The sequence below is a fragment of the Anopheles gambiae genome, chromosome 3 (assembly GCF_943734735.2).
Source record: "Anopheles gambiae chromosome 3, idAnoGambNW_F1_1, whole genome shotgun sequence".
Lineage (NCBI taxonomy): Eukaryota > Metazoa > Arthropoda > Insecta > Diptera > Culicidae > Anopheles > Anopheles gambiae.
In genome coordinates this window covers 97,918,455-97,938,230 of record NC_064602.1, presented here as the reverse complement: position 1 = coordinate 97,938,230, position 19,776 = coordinate 97,918,455, and the positions used below count along the sequence as shown (strand labels likewise).

The 19,776-nt window shown below is 47.2% G+C and overlaps 3 protein-coding genes across 8 annotated transcripts; all 3 read left to right on the top strand.

The window, feature by feature from the left end:
• Positions 1-41: 41 nt before the first annotated feature.
• Positions 42-2,870, top strand: LOC1280366 (FACT complex subunit Ssrp1). The gene is made up of 3 exons (XM_320213.5): positions 42-282; positions 386-2,431; positions 2,507-2,870. Exons 1-3 carry the CDS (start codon positions 229-231, stop codon positions 2,591-2,593), a joined length of 2,187 nt encoding a protein of 728 aa, XP_320213.4. The 5' UTR covers positions 42-228; the 3' UTR covers positions 2,594-2,870.
• Positions 2,871-4,565: 1,695 nt separating this feature from the next.
• LOC4577482 (mobility group protein 1A) lies at positions 4,566-14,009 on the top strand. 6 transcript variants are annotated; one of them, XM_061653511.1, is made up of 4 exons: positions 4,566-4,980; positions 10,066-10,272; positions 10,430-10,535; positions 12,691-14,009. In XM_061653511.1, the coding sequence occupies exons 2-4, from the start codon at positions 10,123-10,125 to the stop codon at positions 12,699-12,701; spliced, it is 267 nt and encodes an 88-aa protein (XP_061509495.1). In that variant the 5' UTR covers positions 4,566-4,980; positions 10,066-10,122; the 3' UTR covers positions 12,702-14,009. The 6 variants fall into 6 exon arrangements, with proteins under 6 accessions (XP_061509495.1, XP_001238271.1, XP_061509496.1 ...); XM_061653512.1 differs by having other exon boundaries at positions 4,734-4,980; positions 12,695-14,009; XM_061653510.1 differs by lacking the exon at positions 4,566-4,980 and adding an exon at positions 6,428-6,763 and having other exon boundaries at positions 12,695-14,009.
• Positions 14,010-15,581: 1,572 nt separating this feature from the next.
• Positions 15,582-19,724, top strand: LOC1280367 (E3 ubiquitin-protein ligase RNF25). The gene is made up of 4 exons (XM_320214.5): positions 15,582-15,823; positions 16,029-16,097; positions 16,273-16,969; positions 17,042-19,724. The coding sequence occupies exons 1-4, from the start codon at positions 15,816-15,818 to the stop codon at positions 17,465-17,467; spliced, it is 1,200 nt and encodes a 399-aa protein (XP_320214.4). The 5' UTR covers positions 15,582-15,815; the 3' UTR covers positions 17,468-19,724.
• The last annotated feature ends 52 nt before the right edge of the window (positions 19,725-19,776 follow it).

The following is a 19,776-nucleotide window of genomic DNA, read 5'->3' as shown; positions in this document are numbered from 1 at the left end:
CTTTCTATTCACCTTGAATAGGGCCTGCTCCGGCTGTCAACAGAAGCAGCTGTCAAAAGGCTGCGACCGCGCCAAACATAACCAATCCAAACAATTGCCGTCTTCGATCTTTTTCCTTGTGATTTCCGTGACAAACTACGCAAAAAAGGTTATTTTCAGAGTGTGTTGGGGTTAGAAACTTTCCTGGTCGGTTTGTTGGGCGATTCAGCTCAGAAACAACGAGTAAAAATGGCCGATTTCCTCGAGTATTCATCGATCAGCTCGGAGATTCGCGGTGCGATGGTATGGATAGGCTGGCTCCCCCGCCGCAACCACCGTCCGGTCGGGCAGCGTGTGGCGTGCAAGTATCATTAACCATTTCCCCCCCATTTCCGTACGTTTCCAGTGCCCGGGCAAGCTGAAAATGACCGACACGGCGATGGTGTTCAAAAGCGACAAAACCGGCAAGGTGGAACAGATCAACTCGAGCGATATCGAGCTGCTGAACTACCAGCGGTTCGTGGGCAGCTTTGGATTGCGGGTGTTCCTGAAAAACGGGTCGCTGCATCGCTTTCTGGGCTTCACTGGCGACGAGGCAAAGATAGCGGAGTTTGTGAAGAAAAACTACAAGCTCGACATGCTGGAGAAGGAGCTGTCGATGCGCGGCTGGAACTGGGGCTCGGTCCAGTTCAAGGGGGCGGTACTGAGCTTCGATGTGGAGAACAAGACCAGCTTCGAGATTCCGCTGAACCACGTGTCGCAGTGCAACGTGGGCAAGAACGAGGTGACGGTCGAGTTCCACCGCAACGATGACGCGCCGGTTAGCCTGATGGAGATGCGGTTCCACATTCCCACGTCCGAGTCGGCCGGTGACGTCGATCCGGTGGAAGCGTTCCAGGAGAACGTGATGAAGCAGGCCTCGGTCATATCGGTGTCGGGCGATGCGATTGCCATCTTCCGCGAGATCCACTGCCTCACGCCCCGCGGTCGCTACGACATCAAGGTGTTCCAGTCGTTCTTCCAGCTGCACGGTAAAACGTACGATTTCAAAATCCCCACCTCGTCCGTGCTGCGGCTGTTTCTGCTCCCGCACAAGGACAATCGGCAGATGTTTTTCGTCATTTCGCTCGATCCACCGATCAAGCAGGGCCAGACGCGGTACCACTTTCTGGTCACGCTGTTCCAGATGGACGAGGAGACAAACATCGAGCTGCCGTTTACCGAGGAGGAGCTGAAGGAAAAGTACGAGGACAAGCTGACGAAGGAACTGTCCGGGCCGGTGTACGAGGTGCTGGGTAAAATCATGAAAGTCATCATCAACCGCAAGCTGACTGGGCCGGGCACGTTCATCGGCCATTCGGGCACGCCGGCGATTGGATGCTCGTTCAAGGCGGCCGCTGGCTATCTGTATCCACTGGAGCGGGGCTTTATATACGTGCACAAGCCGCCAGTTCACATCCGGTTCGAGGAAATATCGACGGTAAACTTTGCCCGCAGCGGAGGCTCCACGCGCAGTTTCGATTTCGAGATTGAGCTGAAAACCGGCACGGTGCACACGTTCAGCAGCATCGAGAAGGAGGAGTACTCGAAGCTGTTTGACTTTATCGTGTCGAAAAAGCTGAACGTGAAGAACACGGGCGGAAAGGCCAGCTACAAGGACGACTTTGCCGACTCGGACAACGAGGGCGAACCGGACGCGTATCTGGCCCGCGTCAAGGCGGAAGCCAAGGAGCGGGACGAAGACGACGACGGTAGCGACTCGGAGGAGTCGACCGACGAGGACTTTAACCCGAACCAGCAGGAGTCCGACGTGGCGGAAGAGTTCGACAGCAACGTCGAGTCGTCGTCGGACGATTCCGACGACGAGGACGGCAGCGGCGGCGACAGCGACGATGGTAGCGGATCGGACGGTGGCCGCGAGAAGAAGCGCGACAAAAAGAAGGAAAAGAAGGAAAAGGTAAAGGAGAAGGCACCGAAACCGAAGAAGGAAAAGAAGGAGAAGAAGGAACCTAAGGCGAAAAAGTCGAAGAAATCGAAGGACCCGAACGCACCGAAACGGCCCTCGACCGCGTTCATGCTGTTTATGAACGCTAGCCGCGAACAGATAAAGAAGGACTTCCCGGGCCTGTCCATCACCGAGATGAGCAAGAAGGGGGGCGAGCTGTGGAAGGAGCTAAAGGACAAGAAGGAGTGGGAAGCGAAGGCGGCGAAGGCGAAGGACGATTACACGGAAGCGATGGCAGCGTGGAAGGCGTCGGGCGGCGGTACCGATGGAGGGGACAAGGGAGAGAAGAGGAAGAAGTCGACGGCCAAGAAATCCTCCGACTCGGCCATGAAGGGCAGCGGGTTCAAGAGCAAAGAGTTCATCGAAGGGGATGATTCGTCCAGCGACGAGGACACGAAGAAGGACACCAAGAAGTCAAAAGCAACGGAATCAACAGACAAGAAGAAGGTAAGCCGACACCGACTGCTGTTTAATTTGTTATCGATGTGTCTAATGTATGTATTTTAATGTCTCGCTTTGTAGAAATCGAAAAAATCAGACTCGGAGTCCGAAATGTCCGCCTCGGAGGAGGAAGAGGAGGATGAGGATATGAGCGAGGGCAGTGATTAAATCCGGCAACCATCGCATTTGCATCATCTCGCCCGGAGCGACCTACCCGTTGCAGTATCGTATTGATTATGTATAAGAAACGCGTTTCTATGTTACTCATCATCTGTATAACACTCTGTACGACACGTATGTAAACATTCTACCGTTTGCCTTATGTTACGGAACGAATCGGTAATGTCTGTTCTTTTGAAATTCCATGCCAATTCCATCTCGAAAGCAGCCAAGCTCTCCTATCAGGTTAAAAAGAATAAATGTAAACTTCACCTTTAACCGGTAATATTCAAGGCTTCGAATAATATAGTAGAAAATGTATGAGAAATTTACGCTTGATCGGTTTAAAATGAGCATCTCATGCAAGCGTTTGATGCCGCTTGCAAACATGTAACGGCCGCTTTCTCTGGCGTCACCGATGCAAAGCAGCAGCCATCACCAACACACATGCATCGGCGGATCCGCGTTTGAGCAGCATGCAAACTCTATCGACGCTCCGTTTGCATGGGAAAGCGTCCCTTTTCGAAAGTGTCCTTCCCCCTAGCAAAGGAAACCAAACGATCGCAGCGTGCCCCTCAAGCAGCAGAAGGTAGAAAGTGCACGACTCATAGCAGGCGAACGAAAAAAAAGACTCCGCTGCGTAACAGCCGGCGCTTTGCTTTGCCCCTTACCCGCTTCGCAACGGGAAAAAGGCAAGCGCGCCCGCCGAATGCATCGAACACAAGGACGCTCAAAAGGATCAGCGTGCTGCGATGGGAACAGAGAATTGCAACAACCGACGGGATAGGGAACGGTTATGTTACGGCTTCACGAAGGGTGTGTGTTTGGATTTTTTGCTCGCTACCGGACGGTTACGGTAGAGATTTCATGTCACGACGCGGCGTTCTTTTACCCTTCACCGATGGAAAAGGTACATTAAAAATGTTCGTTACATTCGGTAGTTTTTGTAACGTTCAAACTATATCAATCAGTAATGCAGTTCAGTTGTTTCTATTGCTGTACTGCTTCGCGCTTTAAAACGTTCGCCTTGTACACTGTTGTATGTGCAAGGGTACAAAAGGAAGCGATACAATACACTTTTTGGCGCCAAAAATGGCCCGCCAGAGCAAATGTACAGAAAAAGGCGCCTATCGTACTCGTTTACTGTACGCTGGAAATGGTTCTTTTGGAAATGTATGAAATTTTTTTTAAAGCGTCACTTAGGAAACCTGATTTTTGCCTATCCAATAATCCAAATTCCAATTATTTCAAATGATTATAATCCAAATATTTTTATGCATAAAATGTTAATTTTTATTGTAGTTATTCAACATTACAATAAAATAGTTAATCCTTTCAGTGAGTTGTTTTTTGAAACAAATGTCTATTTTTTCATGTCATTTTTAATTGTTGTTCTTCTTCCACCACTCCGGTAGCTTTCCACCCAGAATGCGCAAGACATTTAAAAAAGTGATATTATTCAACAGCACAAATCACTGTATCCTAATAATAAACCACGCAAAACAGAAAGCTCCTCGGTACGGATGTTGCCTACCAAGCCGCGAACCGCATGGCAAAACGGCACATCCGTCCGTACAACAAAAAACGTAAACAAACCCTATATTCTGTAGCATTGTTCGCCGTTTGACCCAGCGCAGGTCCGCTGTCGGACGGCGATGGCGCGTTCGCTTGAGGAAGCGATTTCTATGGCAATTGCATGAAAGTGTTACGCAAATTTGTTACTTTTCATTAAAGAATGTCTGTTGTAAAATTGCATATAATGACCCACGCCTTTTGTATGAAGGAAAGCATCATTTTGCGTCGAACGCTTTCCCATGCCGCGCAAAAGAGGGTTTGATTTGTGTAAAAACGCTCTTTTAGCGCTAATCTGGCTGGGTGGACAGTTTAACGCTGTTCTTATCTCAACTCCCTGCATGCATTCGCGCAAACTGCAACGGGCCCCGGCGGGCATGCACGGGCCGCCGCCGCCAAAAGTGGCCATATACACAGATCGGTACCGCAAGCAAATCGTAAATAACAAATAACGCCGGCTGCTGGGCTGCTGGTGCGTTTGAAAAAGTGACGTTTGGCTTTCATTCATCGCAGCCGTGCACACGCGCCCGCACACACACACTCACGCGCGCAAGCCTCAGCGATACCGGGGAGGGGTGCGCGTGTGTGCGTGAGAGATCGCCGCCGCTTGTGCGAGAGTGTGCGTTGGATGTAGCAGCGCTCGCAGCGCAGACAAAGCTTTCCCTTTAGATTGGTCCAAGTGCTCTGGCTCTGTTCACAGTTCGCTCGAGTCCCCGAAGTAAGTTGTTCTGCGCCCTGTCTGGTGCTCTGTGTGTGTCCATAGGAAAAAAGTGGTCATAAATTAGTGCATTTTGTGCGGCCTATTTCTCCAGTATCTTACTCCGGTGAGTCAAATATCCCGTTCTACGACTTATGGTGACAATATTCAAAGAGTATTTTTCGCGCTGACCGCAAAAATCGGTGACGATTTAGGGGGAAAAAATCGCCAATTTCCGAACCGCTTCGCTGGCGTGGGTTCGCTCACCCAATCCACTATGGCGACATGTTGGAATTGTATGGTGGCTGGTGACGACGGCACCGCAAACGATGGCCGTTTTCGGTCGATCGCGGTACCGGACCCGTACCGATGGTGGGTGAAATAGTTTAGCAAAAGTATTTTCGCACCCGTTGCGACCCATTTCGGTGGCGTGCGTGCGATTCGGTGGAACAGAAAAAATCATCAAAATGGCTGGTGCGGTCGAGCGGCTATGGCTTCCACACCGCCGTGCTCGCATTAAATATGGGTGGGATTTTGAAAAATAAATTCCCACCCCGGACCGCGTCCGAGGGGCGAACTTTGTTCCATAATCGTCCTACGGCGGTGTGGCCGATCGATTGGCATCGGTACCCCGTGCGGTTCGGTGGAAAATTCGTGAAAATGGCTCGTTTCGCGCCAAAATATTTTTCCCATATATTGGCTGGTACCGTGGGCCAAATGCTGTACAGTTCGTCCATCTTTCTATGGGGGCCCCTTGCAAACCGAGCCAAAGAGGTTTTTTCATTGAAACGGGCAGGGGCACTCACCGTCGATACGATAAGAGGCGCTGTTGTGTGGTGTGTGGTACTGTGCGAGCCAAACGGCACTCACACACCCCGTGTATCGTTCGCACACACAGAGCGACGAGCAGCGCTGTGTAGAGAGTCGATGTTGGGCTGTGTATGGGCCGTAGCAAAGCGTCGGTAGAGTTTTTGAATTTTGCCTCGGAAATCGGTTATCGCAATGGCGGCGTGCTCTCTGGGCTTGCTGCGATGCGTATTTAGAATGTTAATTTTTTTCCGTCTTCGATTTACTGACTCCGGTTGTGTGCTGTATTAGGTGCATTATCAGTAGAAGCAGCGTCTATGCGTTGTGCTTTGCCATCAAAAAGCGTTTAAACTGCAAACGCGGACGATTAAACATGGCAAGGGTGGTTGTTTTTCGTTGGGAAAAGAAGGAATTTTTATTTGTGAATATCAGTCTAATGGGCACTGTTTGTTGCTGCAGTGATGACGCTAATCGAGAGAGGAAATGTAAAAGATGCGTTGAACAAGTCCTTGGGTTGTTGGGATCCATTTGCGAAAGCATGGGGAGATTTTTTCGATCGAACAATTTTTGTAAACGCGCGTACTCGCAACGTCGAACAAAAATTCCTGACTGTTATTTTTCCCGCTCTTTAATGGTTCCGCTTGTCTCGCTCACCGTCCATGTGTGTGTACGTGCGGAACGTTTTAGCTGGGCCAGGAAGAAGCGCCACTCACGTACAGTTGAACCGCAAGGCAAAATGGCTACCGACGCCGTGCTGCGAGCCAGACACAGGCGCCAACACAACCGCACCGCATCGCTCCATAGCAGGCCGTGTGTATGTGCGGTTAAGCGAGTGAGTGCCGCGGTGTGTGCGTGCCCGTTACGTCGACCATTTCTGTTACCGCGCAGTACCAGACCGTTGATGGTGTGCGAGTGCCCCTTTTTTTTTACTGTACATGAAAGCCACTCAGCGCTGAGTGACCTGGTTGTGTCAGTCGAGACCTTTGGCGTTGTTCGAACGCGTTCGCAGCAGTCAGTTGCAGTGAGGAACGTTGTTGGCATTGGTCGTGTTTTCTCGGAAGTAGCTGTGCGGTAGCTTTCGAGTTTGTCCCAAGTGTGGAAAAGTAAGTGGCTTTGTTGCTGGATCTTTCAATTAGCAGTGCAGTTTTGAACTAATTAATCGTAAATCATCCCGAATTTGATGGTTGAAATTTGAACAGCGTGCTACCATTAACCGGCATCTTGTGCGTGTGTGCGTGCGTTTTGCTTGGAAAAGAACTGGCCTCGTTGAAAGTGCGGCTTGTGCGCGTGTGTGCGTGTGTGCCAACGGTTTTTTTTTCTTTTGCTCTTGGTGTAAGACGCGCACGACGACGCACGCTTTTGCTTGCTTGTGTGCGGTGTTGGCTTGATTTTGAGTGGCTTTTTCTTCATTTCCCCGATGGAGAGGTGAAATTCTTTCTGGTTTGCTCTGCTGGGTTTGTAGGGAAAGTGGCAAGAAAATGGGAAAAATAGGCGTCTTGCGAAAATGGTACTTTTTCTAAGAAGTGTGGTTGTGTTCCTCTACCAAATGGTGTTAGTGACGCGTCATTGCCTGGGCGAATGGCTTCCGTTACCCTAAAATAGGGCCTGTGTGTAGTTTTGAAATGTGAGTGGCATGGAAACATTTTCATGAAAAAAAACGCTTACAATTTCGCTGAAATGGCTCTGTGTCAGTACAGTGTAACCTCAAAATTTATGATAATCGTCACATTTTCAGCACAAAGCAAGCCAAGCCCAAGCTGTGCTTGATTTCTGTACCCCATCTTTCGCAGCGGCTTCTTGGTCTTGTTACTACGTAACGGCCAAAAAATGTGACGCGCGTGAGACCTGTGGCGTTGTTGTGGCCCGCTTCCAATACAAGCGCGTTCGCGCCATAACCTTTGCAAGCGTGATGAGGCCACAAGCCCCAGCCAGCCGCCAGGGCATCATCATCCCAAGCGCGCGACCCGCGCGCACTCACGAGGAGAAGGTTCAACAGAAATTGACAGAACTTCGGCGATTGTAACGCCGCTGCGTAACGCGCGTTACTCTCGTTCGAATGGAAATTAACGGAAAACATTTTTTTTCGGATAATAGTTGACGCAATATTAATGTCCATTGCCATTCAATTCGTAGTCTCTCAGGCTGAGAGTGAGGCTTTTGGAAAGCAAATAAAAATCGCAGGAATGAGACCTGCGTGTAGAAGGAATATGGTGGCAGATGATGTAAATAGCAGCCGCAGCAGCAGCAGTAGCAGCTCGCTCTCATTTGCGTCCTCCATTTTGTATGGTGGCAGCAAAGGCAAACGGCGGATGCTAGAGCTTCTTGAAAACAAGCTGCTTGATATGGCGTGTCTAACAAGACGGGTACGAGGGTCTAATTTTGAACTTGCGTGAAAAATGTTCTTCATGTGTACATTTTATGTATAGCAAAAACATTATTTTATATTGCCTTGGTATTTTTTCCCAATGGGGATTTCTTTTAACGGACCCATTGCATCACTGGCATGTGGTTTGTTGCTTTCTCATGTACGCCGTTTGGCATCGTGCTGGAATTGAAAAAGCGCGCGCATTTTTTCTGAAGCGTTACATCCACAGCGGCGGGAAGATAAAGCGCATCAGAGCAAAGGATGAAAATGGATTTATTGTTAATTTTAGTCGGTAGATTCGGCAATAATGTTTTGCCAATAATTATTGTTGTACATTAATGTCCGGCTACTTCACAATAATCAGCATAATTTCAAACATATTTTGTCATATTTTGATATGAACTTCGTGTGCTTCCAGAGTTGTGTTAGTTCTTCTCATGTTTATTATAAGATCACATAACTAGATTTCTTGCGAAACCACACTTTTTTTTAACGGAAATCCAACCGAAGTCGTGAGCTCCTCAACAAGACAAGAGGGACACACGGTACACAGACAGTGTAGAGGACCGCGCTTCCGTCGTTGTGTCGTCGTGTTCATCATTCTCCAATTTCATCAGATTTCACAAGCAAGTTTCCTCTTTCTTGGGCCCGGTACACAACCAACCACACAGCGCCGTTGCTCCCTTTTTAGCCACAGATATATGAAGGAAGCTTGTGTGTTGGGCAAGCGGATTTTTGAGTGGCTTGGGTTTTGTCGACACACGGTGGTGTGGAAGAAGCGAACGCATGCGAGCGCACACCAAGAGGGAGGTAGTCAAGAGCACGTTTTCTTCCCTAGGTGAGAACGCGCGTTTGACGGTCGCAGCGACACACAAGGGCAGCTGCGTGTGCGCGTCGTATCATCTTTTTTATTTTCTTTGCTCTTCTCTCTGTGTCGAACGTTTACGGTGTGTTCGTTCCATTCTGCGTGAGAACCTGCCTGCCAGCAGCACACAGAAAGGCATCCACACAACCACTCAACAGTTCTCGGATTGGAATCAATAGGTCGGAGAGCGAGAGAAGAACGCATAAGCAGCATATTTTGTCAGCAAAAAATAGCCCCGAATAGAGAACAGGGGACCTAAAGAGAATACTTTGATGAGTTAAGGAGATCTACTGTGTTTGTGTGGGGCCACCGTCGCCAAGGGAAAGAGGAGGAGGAGGCGTTACATGACGACGTTATGTGGCTGTTGGGTTAAAAGGTGGAGAAGGGATCACGGGGTAGTGCGATGAAACAGTACAGCGCCTGTCGTGTATCGTCGTACACTAAAGAGAAGCAAACATAAGACAAGAGGAGCAGTGGGGACACATCACCAATAAATGCCATCAACGTCATCATCTTATAATATTTTCTTGCCTTGAGGGAACTCACGCTTCTGAACGGTGGTACAGCAGTAACAGTGTTCGTCGTGATATGTATGTTGAGAGCACATTTTTGCAACCCATTTGCGTTGAAGCAAAAGTCAAATTCAGGTTTTGTTACGATGTTATGCGTTTAAAAATTGGCCCTGCTTTTTGTTGGTAGAAATAGAAATGATGGGGAGGGGATGAGTTGGGAAAAGATACTCATAGCGCCAGGGACAAGTGTTGCGAGAAACGGCACGAAAGAAGATGCCGAGATGCTCATAACTACCGCACACAGAGGAAGAAGAGTCGTTTCATGCACACTGCTGTAAACGGTTTTCAAGGGGCGGTAGTGGTTAGAGCCTAATGAAAATGGTCTTTCTCCTGTGTTGTTCTGCGCGCAGTCGTGCCATGTTGTCTTGTTTGTTTCGCTAATGGGTGCATGAAAGATGGGAGAGCGTTAAAAGGGGGTTACGACGAAAAACGGAAAAATTCAAATTTCCTTCTTTATGACACGACGATGGGTGGTGAAGATGGGTGAAATAGCAGTATCCATTTTGTAATTTCTTGTGATTTCGATTGAATCCCTCTTCCTCCTTGTCGTGTGGTCGTTAGTTCATTTTATTAACTTGCGTTCTTCCTCTGCTGTATTTTCAGGACATTTTAATTGTTTGTGACTAAAACCTAGCAAAAACACGAAAAGTAATTGCTACCATGGCTGAGAAACCAAAGCGTCCTCTATCAGCGTACATGCTGTGGCTGAATTCGGCCCGCGAACAGATCAAGAAGGAGAACCCCGGAATTAAAGTGACAGAAATCGCCAAAAAGGGCGGAGAGCTGTGGAGAGGAATGAAGGATAAGTCGGTAAGTATTGCCTGTGTTGATATATTATTTGCCTTTTTGTTGAATAATTTTGGTTTAATATATGATACACACTGCTAAAGAACAACAAACCCAAAAAAACCGACGTGCTAACATCTTTGTTCTGTTATTTTACAAACGCGCTCAATTTACTCAACAGGAGTGGGAATACAAGGCGGCCAAGATGAAGGATGAGTACAACAAACAGATGCAAGACTTCGAGCGAAACGGAGGAAGCAAGGACGCCGGAACCAAGAAAAAGAAAGGTGCAAAGAAAGTTGTCAAAAAGAGCAAAAAGAAGGATTCGGAGGATGAAGATGACGAGTCTGGAGATGAGAGCGACTGAACTAATCACTAACCTTAAAATAATTATTTTTAATTTATTGTGTAAATGTTCGGGGCCTTACTTCAACTACAAAACCACAGCCATCTCTTTCTCTCCCCCTGTCTTACACGCCGGAAACAGAACAGCCAACGCACTACTTGAGGACAGTCCTCGCTGTCCCCAGTCCCAGTATTCCTGAATACTGACCCTGCTACGTACATCGTACTAGTAAAATAACCCTCTAAAACCACACCCCTCCCGGCACCCCCCGTCAGTATAATGAAAGGCTTTCCGACAGTTTGATAAACCGTCAAAAAGATTCCTTCTTCATCAAAACTACTACCCTAATACTGCTACCTACTGTTCACTAACCAAAAAAGATCTATCAACTTGCCACCGCGTCACACACAACTTTACACAAAATTGAAATGAAAACGAACTAAAAAAACGTAAAATGACAAGTGGAAAAATAGAGTTTTACCTATTGAACAACCAAAAACAACCAGGCCAAACGCGCATAATTTTATGGGAAATGTCTGCCCCCGCCCCTTCTTTACCCCCCTTGATTCAAGTTTCGATAGTGGTATGATGGATACATGTTTGTTGTGTTCCTCCTCTGTCTCTTTGAAATGATGAGTTACAAGAAGAAGAAGCATTTTTGGAAGAATTTGGAAGAAAAGATGACCATGACAACACAACACACGCCACCCACCAACCAACACAACCCACCACCCCCTCGAGTGTGAAGAGGAGGAGGAGGGTGGGGAAAGGGTAAAAGCAGGAGGTATAATTTGGATTTTTATTTTCCATGTCGATTGTGAACGTCCTCTGTATCTTGTTTGGGGGGGGTTTCTCTTAGAACAAAAAGCTTAGTATAATGCCACGTACGCGTATAGTTGTTGCATTTATGCTGGCCGGCTGTGTGTGTCGTGTTTTGTGTGTTGTCAGCTATGTGCTGAACCAGCCGCGACCACCAAGCTATATGGCATAAGTGCACTGAAGGATGTGCAAGGACAAAAGGCCACGTAGGAGCGTTTGCCTGTGCAACTGTCACAGAGGAGCGCTTTACTTTCTCTCTTGTCCTACATCACTAGCTTCAAGCTATACATGCGTGCAAGTGGAGAGGAGAAGGGATATCGTAGCTTTAGTAGACACAAGTACCGTGTTCATGTTTAATGTTTACTTTTATGTTCTCTATCATACATCTCCCACAACATACACATACACACACTCTCATAAATATCACGATGAAACGGTGCGCAGGATCAGCAGTTTCTGCAGACAGTTTCATCGTTGATTACGCATGTGTATGATCCACCATCTCATGTCAGTTGTTGGGGGGGCACAGCACAACACCCACGTTTCAATCAACATTCCAATATTTTTCACCAAATTAGCGATAGCTTTTAATAACATTACAGACACATGATTGCGTCCGAATGCTACTGGGAGGGGGTGTACGCGACCGTTCCGCATTCAAACTAATACCCCTTTGAGAGAGAGTATTTGGAGTGTGCGCGTGGATGTCGCGTGCCAAATGTCCCGTTTCCGCTTTTTTTGTGTGGTTCTACGCACTTCCCGGAAGAAGAGTTAGGTGCGTTTTCTCCTGGTTTCGAAGAAGGGTAAAGAATTAGAGAAGGATGTTAGATCGATGCATTAGAATCGGAGCGTGTAGAGAAAGAAGGTTAACACCGATCCCTCCCCAAATTGTGTAAACTACCGTAGAAAAAGCAGCACTAACCGACCAGTAATGTAATTGTACCTTTTTTATACTATTATTATTATTATTATTTTACCCTTGTTTTGCGAGCCTCTAGAACTATTTAGTATTATTTTATTTTCTTAATTCGAAAAACCAATGCATTGCGCGCGCCTCTCACCTACCAGCCACCAGGCATAATCATCTCTCCTCACGTTTTCCTCCTTTTGGTTTTTTTTCTCTTCACTTAGATTTTGCTTTAGATAGATGTGTTGCGACAGGCACACACCACACGCGAGAAAACACTCGGCCGTCGCATCACATTTCTCTAGCAAAGCGTGTTTTGCCCGTTTGATGATCCTCCTTAATTTTCGTGTTTTTTTGTTTCTTTTTCAAGGAAGGCCGTGATTAAGTAATGATGATGATGATTGATAAAAAGAAGTGTGAGAGAGAAAGATCAGAAATGGAATCGTAAAGGAGAGGAAGGCAAGGAAAGGAAAAAGCACAGCAGGAGCGCAGGATGAGGAGGAGGAGGTGGATGCAGAAAGCGGAAGGAGGAGAGTGAGAAGGAAAAGGCGCGAATGGTGTTTGGTGTGGTGTGTGGGGGTCGTCAGCCAAATCGATGATTACATTTCTTCTCCTCCATTTTTTTTATATCGAACACACAAGGGCGCGCACGACCATCTGTCGCGCCGAAATCTCTTTCTAATTTGTTTTTACAATCAGGTTTTGTAAGTGAGTGACAAAAAAAAATACAAAAGTAACATTAAAAAACAAATACACTTTTACAAAGGAAGATAAAAATTATTCTTAGTGTGGTTAGGGAAGCCAGGGAACAGAGTTTAGGGAAAAAGGGGGGTAACTCTAATAATGTAATTAATAATAATATCAGCGGTAGGAAGTGTACCCCACAGCAGTAGAGGGGGAGGGAGACACTGTTTTTTAAACACCCACAAAAATACACAAAACACAACACGCACACACCCATGTATGCTGCACATACTGGATACAAACACACGTACACAACATCTACACACTCTCATATTGACACAACGACACACGTACTCTTCTGTGTCATCTCCCCCCAGTCTCTCATGTATTTCGCAAATGCGTTAGGAAAGGCCACGGTCCTTCCTCCCAAGGAAATGAGGTAGCGAGAGAGGTGGCAGCAAATGTGCACTGGGGCTCCTGCGAACTTGTTTTGACTCTGCGGGGAAATGTGTTCTATGAACTGGGCTCTGACACAAGTCTACTGATGATGATCCCCTTTCCTCTCTGAACGATCTCTGGGGCCATATATCTTCTTTGCCAGGATCACAGGAAAAGGGGGGTACTCGGTCATTTGTGTCTTGGTCTTCATATGATACACTACCCTTCGAAAACATGTACGAAGTTCTGGGAAAACTTGTGCAGAGCAGTCGGCAGCATAGGAAGAAGATAACAGAAGCGAGGGGGGGGTTATAGCAGAAGAGAGGAGTAGTAGTGTGTCGGTTAGTAGCCATGTTTGATTCAGTTCGTTCAAACATCATCATCCCCCTTTTTGACCATGCCATTACAACGTGCGTCGGCGGTGTGTAGGGTGCGCGCGCGTGTGTTGTTCACGCGTGCGCCCGAATACGCAAACGGATTAGTTTTTTGTCTCTTGATATTCAGTGAAAACGGAAGAGCCCGAGAAGTAATAAACAATAAATTCTTTACTAGTAAGGAAAACTTAAACCACATGTTTTGCGCGCATTTCAAGGAGAGTTTGGATAATGAATGTTCCCTTTGAATCTAATTTTCCCTTATTACTCTGGTCTGTCACAATGCTGCTACGGAAGAAGGAATGAGAAGAAGGGGAGTGGTGGGTGGGGATGTTGTGGGTATGTTAGGGTCTTAATGTTAGGATTAAACACCTTTAGTTCAAGTGGGGAGAAAAGGGAAGGTGGGACTAAACATATGGGCCATTATGTGGGTTTGGGTGGGGATGTTGTGTTAGGTCGTCGTCGTTTAGGTGTAGTATGAGGCAATCGCTCCGCAGATAGTGCTGCTATATATTTATGCGCACGATTTTAGGAGAGAATCATTTGTTCAAGAATGCGATGTAAAGGATCGATCGGGGAAGGAAAAGAAGGAGGGTGAGGAGGAGGAGGACATCTGCCAGAACGTCGTCTCCGGTCGTCGGCTTAGGATACAACACACGGCACCACACACGCGCACACAGGTGGCGTACCTGAAATAGACGCGGAATACTTACACAAGCAAGCAACCCTTATATCCTCCTGAAATCTTTTTCCCTCCCAGTGCGACCAGAGAACAAAAAAAGCAACAGAAAATGATCTAGAGTTCGATTTGAATAAAAAAGAAAAGGATTCGTGAACGAGAGCTTTCTTCGTTGTAGGTGTAGCGGAGTTGTGATTAGGAGGTTGTCCTTTCGTAGGTGTTTGGTGTGTAGTTAGAGAAGGTTGGCGGAAGAAGTACGTGTATGGTCTGGTTAGGATGTGTAGTTTGGGTGAGGTTTGTTTGTCTGGGGTTTGTTGGTCGGGTGTGTTCTGTCCTGATACGCGCATGCAAACGGCGAAAGAAATCATTTCCATCCTTCTCTATTCACATTGTTTCCAGCCACGTTTTCTTCATGTATCTTACGTTCTGACCAATTTCGTATCATTCGCCTTGTTTTTCGTGGGTTGACTCTTCAATAGGTAAACGTAGATTTTAGACACAATATTGATGACCTATCTGTTTGCTCCAGATGGGGAAAACTTGTTCGGATATCGGTTGGAATAGATGTTGTTAAAAGAAGCGGGAGGCCGTTTTTAAGATGAAAAGCGTACTAAGAGCGCATTTAATGTGTGTGTGTGTCGATCCAATCCCTAGAAGTGCCCCGGGTGAAAACGTTGAAGTAAGGGTTCAATAGATGTGAAACGAATATTTGAAGATGAATAAATAAAACAGAAATCGATAACACTGCCTCCGTTAAAAGTTGTTCTATTTCCAGTTGGGTGATTTATTTTGGGGCGAGTGCTCAATCAAATTACTCCGGATAGATAGGATTGGCGAGTCCGGACTCCCTTGCTGATTAGATTTGATTTGCGAATATATTATCTTGACTCCTTCGATTCAAATCTTTATTGTGCGAAAAGAATGGGAGGAAAATAAGCAGACCGTTAATTACCACAACTGAAGAAATTTTATCGTCAGCAACGGCCGACAACGAACAACAACAGCTATTCAAATCGCACATCTGTCAGATAAATGTCAAATCTGTACAATCACGAAGGATAGCTGTCAATCGAGCACGTAATGGCGTTACCTGGTCTTTTGCATAAGTTGAAAGTGCACACACATTCACCAGAGACGGGCAGGTTATTTTCGATACCGCTTGCCGTGCAGTATCGTCGGAAAAGTGTGTTTATTTCTTGTGCTAGGCGTAGGAAAAGTGTATCCCGTGCTGTAATATCACCGACCGTTCCACCAGACCCCCTAAAACTGGTCGGTTTTGGCTTGCTTTGGGTGGAAAACTCGGCCTCGTGATTTTTCAGGATGGACGCGTAAGTATCGATCGGTTGCAATTTCGTCGAAGGCGAGAGTTCAATGAAGGGGCAATCACTTTCCTGCTAATCCTTCTGTACTGTTTAATTACCCGTAAAAGGGCGTAAACCGTTCGTGGGAAGGTTGGCAAATCTTGCTGTTGGTAAAAGAAAACTGCACGTCCAGGTTTGATAAACATTTCGTATTTGCATTCTCTTTCCGCAGTCTGCTGGACGAAGTCGAGTCATTGGAAGCGATTCTGATGGACGACGTACAGATTACGAAGAATGCAAGGTAAGATGAGGGTGATATCCTGGAATTATTGATTTGCACCAGTGTCCTTCCGCTCACTGCTCGGTGAAGAAGACGCGGCTCGACGGGTGGAGGTGCCTCGATTGTTGCACAATATGATTCTTTCTCATCTCATGTGTGTGTTGTTCTCTTTTTGCTTTCTTTCAACCTACTGAAGCGGATTTCCGGAGCTGATTGAAACGACCGTGTTTCCGACAGTCGGCGAAGAGCTGGAATCGCAGTATGTGTGCATCACACTGCAGGTGCTTCCCTCGGCCGGCTATCCGGATGTGCGCCCGAACGTGAAGTTGCGAAATCCGCGCGGACTAGACGATAACATTATCGGGCTGATCGAACGGGCCGTACAGCAGAAGCTGACCGAGTCGCTTGGCCAGCCGGTCGTGTTCGACCTGATCGACATCATCCGGGAGCATCTGACGGAGAGCAATCTGCCGTCCGGCCAGTGTGTGATCTGTCTGTACGGGTTTCTCGAGGGCGACGAGTTCACGAAGACGGTGTGCTATCACTATCTGCACAGCCACTGCCTAGCGTGCCACATCAATGCCTCGAAGCGCAACTACGAGGAGGAGATCGAGAAGCTGCCGATCTGGAAGCGCAAGGAAGCGAAACCGTTCCAGGCCCAGTGCCCGGTGTGCCGGGAACCGATCGATGTGGAGGTCGAACCGCTGATGCGCTGCCGTCCACCGGCGGAACGGGAAAGTGCGCCCCGATTCCAGGTGACCGACGAGCTGAAGTCGCTGCAGGCACAAATGAACCGGCTGTTTATGCACCAGAAACGGCGCGGCGGTATCATCGATTTGGAGGCGGAAGAGGGTAACGTGATTGCGATCCGAACAGAATCGCCGAATGGAGAGGTAAGCAGAGCGTGCGGAGAGGGGAACAACACGGACTATGGAAACAATAACTGCTGCATCATTGACTTTTAGGTTCCGAAAGGCACGAACGACACTTCCAACAACCCTGGCAGTGTCATGCCCGAAGCTAGGGCGCCCGGAAATAATCACCCTGCAGGTAAGAAGCAGGGCACCAACGCACAACAGCAGGCCAAAAGCTCGTCCAGCTCGAAGGGTGCACGCCAGCGCAACAATGCTCAACCGGTGAATGGTGAGGCGAATGACGATCCGGACGCCTGCGCTGGTCCGTGCTGCTCGGGACAGAACGATCATCACCGTGGTCGCAATAGGCGGCACAACAACCACCATCACCACCATAGCAACCGGCACCAGCGTCATCTGCATCATCACTCTCATCGTGGTGGCGGCGGCGGCGGAGCAGGCGGCGCCGGCCCTTCGACGGCAGCTGGTGGAGCGGCCAAAAATTTAGCCACTCCCTGCGCATCCGATGCCAGGTGACAATTGTTGCCGCGGGAAAGCAGCGATCCACACGCCGCGATACAGTGCAATTGGTACCAGCGGGATTCGCTGGATCATCTGTACCGGCCAGACGCCCGGTACGACTCGATGGAGCAGCAGCAACAGCAGCAGCAACAGCAGTGGACGTGTGCTATGCATCCCTATCAACATAATCATCTGTCGAAGCGGCACCAGCAGCAGCGACCGGGGCAGGATGAAAGTCGCGCTCGGTTGCCGATCCTGCTGATATAACATTTAATCCACTGGACACGTAAGCAGATTCTCGCCCGTCTCGTAACTACTCTTATTCGTACCACTATAATCTACCGTATGCATATTCGCAATGTTGTTCGCATAGCTGCGAACGGCCGTAGAGTTTCAGATCAGTGTTGCCTCTCCCTAGTGTTGATCCCGTGTGCGGGCGGTAGTAGCAGGCCGCCAAACGATAGGATAGAACGAAGGCATTCTCAATGTTACCCTGTGCAAGCTGCTTGCCTGCAGCGACTGAACCGACACAGCCATGATACGCCGACTAGTAGAAAGCTGCTGCAGGTAGAGAGCATGAAGAAGGAACCGTTGCAGTTCGCTACTGAGAGAAATCTGCCAGGAATATTAGGTGTGCAAGATATGGGTGTAAGTTTTTATATGCTCCGTTTGCACTGCTACACAACGGTAGGGTTGAGTTTCTTAGTATGGACTCGTTATTTGGTATTATCGAGAACAAACCACTTACCACATGCAGGTGTGTTCCATTTAGCTCGTCGCGTGCATGAAGATATTCTTCGCTCCTTAGGCGACCGTTTGGTGCTGTGTTTTTGTATAAGTTGTAGACTGCATCGATACGATCGGAGAAATGTGCTTCTTGGCGTACTGTCAATAGCATTATGCTTCGTTGCTCTTATCCTGCGACACCGGCTGTTTCTGACACCCGAAGGTGTCGGTTTGGTGGATTTAGTTGTACCGTTTACCGTGATTTATACTAAGTTTACTTTTAATACTTGCAAGCAGAGTGACAGAACGAAACGGAAGGTAGTGTGTGCATCTGTTTGTGAAGTTCGCGAACAGATGCGGAAAGATTTATATTTATTTGATACGGTTGTAAGTTGTGTATAACGCTTGTGTGTTTCTCAGTGGTGTTTTAATTGATAAAAGGAAGGGTTTTCTTTTGCACTAGGTTAGTTTAAGTTAGTTACGAACGTACAAAATGAGTGAAAAGTTGGTCGTAAATCCCAATATCCATGATAATTTCCCACACTCGATAGCATTAGAAGCAATTCAAGAAAAGACACTACGCTAATGAATTAATATCCAGTTGTAACAACTTCCTCTATGCAGATTATTTAATTGCCAAGATGGGAAACCATTCCCTATGAACTATTTATTGCTTTTCCGTTTGGTTGTCGATTATTTCTTATGAAGAAACGAACGCGTATCATGCGTGCCAAACGACGAGGGGTAGACAACATAAAGAAAAGCGAGTCAGCGAGAGAGTTGAACCACAGGACTAAATATAAAACAAAATCGCACACGCTACAGGAAAAAATAGTTTTTAATAATATGTGTGTAGCAGAGAGAAATTATTGGTGTGTAAAACTTTCACGATGTTCGTCGTATGCAGGATTCCAAAATTTGATAACCGAACGCAACAGTTAGAAAGCAACGGAATACTAGAAAAGAACTCCTCCACTATTTTACACACATTCGCCGAATGCGACGCCGTACATTCTACTACACAAAAACATTTAAAACTAAACATGTTAGAGGAATAATACAATCTTATCACAAATCAGAGAGAAAAAGCAACAAAAAAAAAGCGTTGGATGTAAGCGGAACTCCATGAACACTTAATTACACAAGAATTTAAAAATAACTCAGAAATAATCGTCTGTCAATGCACGTAGTGAACCGAATTATCGAACCGAGCTCGCGAAAATTCCCATTTGAAAACTAAATATGAAGTGTGAGACACACGGCGGAAGCCCACTTAATAGTGACGAACTCCCATTATCCCCACTCTCCCCCTCGTGGAGGTAGAGATGGCTCATGCGTCTTTACGTCCTCAAGAAGAAGCGTTTTCTAAGTCATTTGTAATTGTCCTGGGCGTGAGGAAGGGATCAGAATTGGGGAAAGAATGTCTCCAGTGTCTGTGCTCTCCCTTCTCCCAGAACGACGAGGGTCATCCAATATGATATGTATGTTATCTTAAAATTACAACAAATCAAAAGGCGAACGTTCGTCCGTCTCTGAACTAATGGAACGATTACCGCTCGTGTCCCGTGTGTGTGTGTTTTATGTAACGTTTATGAAAG